We start from the raw sequence: 1399 nt of genomic DNA, 5'->3' as shown, positions 1-1399 counted from the left end.
CCACCATTATATCCATAATAATCCACCATTATTTGCAAAAAAAATTCTTTAAAAGTCAGACAAAATGATTTTCTCAATTTTTTTTCACATTTTGTCTCTCATAGTTGAGGTCTACCTATGATGTCAATTACAGGCCTCTCTCATCTTTTTAAGTGGGAGAACTTGCACAATTGGTGACTGACTAAATACTTATTTTRCCCACTGTAACTAATGGTGCTTGATGAATGGGACGCCATTCCACATTAGTGTATGACCAAATTGATGAGCAGCATGAGGACGTGCCAGGCTGTTGTGGCTGCGTATGGTTCCTACTGAGGCCTCTGTTTGTTAAATGAATAAAATATACAGGATTAGTTTTTGCACAGTCCAGGTAAAATATCATTTGTGTTCCAGTTGTGATGCTTTTGACAGGGTTCTGCATTCAGGACAAAGCCACGTTTTTTTCGGCAACGCTTTAAGTCCCTGACAGGTCAGATGGAAATTCTTTATCTTACATGTGTCACTCTGACATTTAATAATAATGCCTTTCCTGGTTGTGCGGCAGTAACAAAATGGTTCAATCAGGGCCGTGATTTCATCCTCTGTTGGGTGTTTTTGTCTCGAATACCACTTCACCATAAGTTCTGGCAGGACAGCATGGATGTAGAAAGCTTTACTAGCCTCCACACATTTTTGCCAGAAATTCTCATCAGGGAAGATGCGTTCGATGTGTATGTTTGTTGGAATACAAACCACAAAGTCACAGTATTTTTTATTTGTAATGTGTAGCTGAGTTTGTACCTGGTAAAAGAAATCATGATCAGTTTTTAGTCTCATGGAACCGTTGACTAGGTGCAAGCAAAAATCTAAAACTTTTGGAAGCTCCCCCTCGGTTGTTTTTAGGAAACACAATGAACACATCACCTCAACTATGCCTTCACCACAGCACAGACATGTCACATAACCATCGGGCACTGCTGCCATGTGCGGATAAAGTGGATTGATGTTTAGGCCTGTTTCGTTGCTTATTTCAGCCTGTTTGTGTGTCAGTTTGTGAAGTTCTTCATACAACTTCCACGATGTGGATTCGTGGTTGCAGACCCACCTGAAAAACACAATAAATGACAATTATCAATAGATGAACGGAAATGGCAAAATAAGTCAAGTTAGAAAAAGTAACACAAAAACAAAAATACATGTGTTTGGTTATTTATTTCTTTGTTCTAACAATGCTTCTTGGTAAAACGTTTATATAGTTGGAAAGCCAGTTTACCTCCCCTTAAAGGGGCAGTGGGTAACTTTTATAAAAATATATATATTTTACATATTTGGTACAACTGTCACAATGGGRCTCATGCAAGAACATGTTCGTATTCTTATCCTAAATTTCTCTTACTTTTGTTCGTACAAAGGGTTCGTA

The 1399-nt window shown here is 38.2% G+C and overlaps 1 protein-coding gene across 2 annotated transcripts in view; it reads right to left on the bottom strand.

Annotated features, from left to right (window-relative positions):
* Nucleotides 1-146: 146 nt before the first annotated feature.
* Nucleotides 147-1399, bottom strand: part of LOC106513817 (uncharacterized) — a 15610-nt gene continuing 14357 nt past the window's right edge. For both annotated transcript variants that reach the window (XM_014002827.1, XM_014002828.1), the window contains one exon: nt 147-1084. In XM_014002827.1, coding sequence (XP_013858281.1) covers nt 379-1084 — 706 coding nt within the window. In that variant the 3' untranslated portion in view covers nt 147-378. The remainder of the gene's footprint in view (nt 1085-1399) is intronic.

The sequence above is a fragment of the Austrofundulus limnaeus genome, unplaced genomic scaffold (assembly GCF_001266775.1).
Source record: "Austrofundulus limnaeus strain Quisiro unplaced genomic scaffold, Austrofundulus_limnaeus-1.0 Scaffold15, whole genome shotgun sequence".
NCBI classification, from domain to species: domain Eukaryota; kingdom Metazoa; phylum Chordata; class Actinopteri; order Cyprinodontiformes; family Rivulidae; genus Austrofundulus; species Austrofundulus limnaeus.
This window is presented reverse-complemented; position numbering and strand designations above follow the sequence as displayed.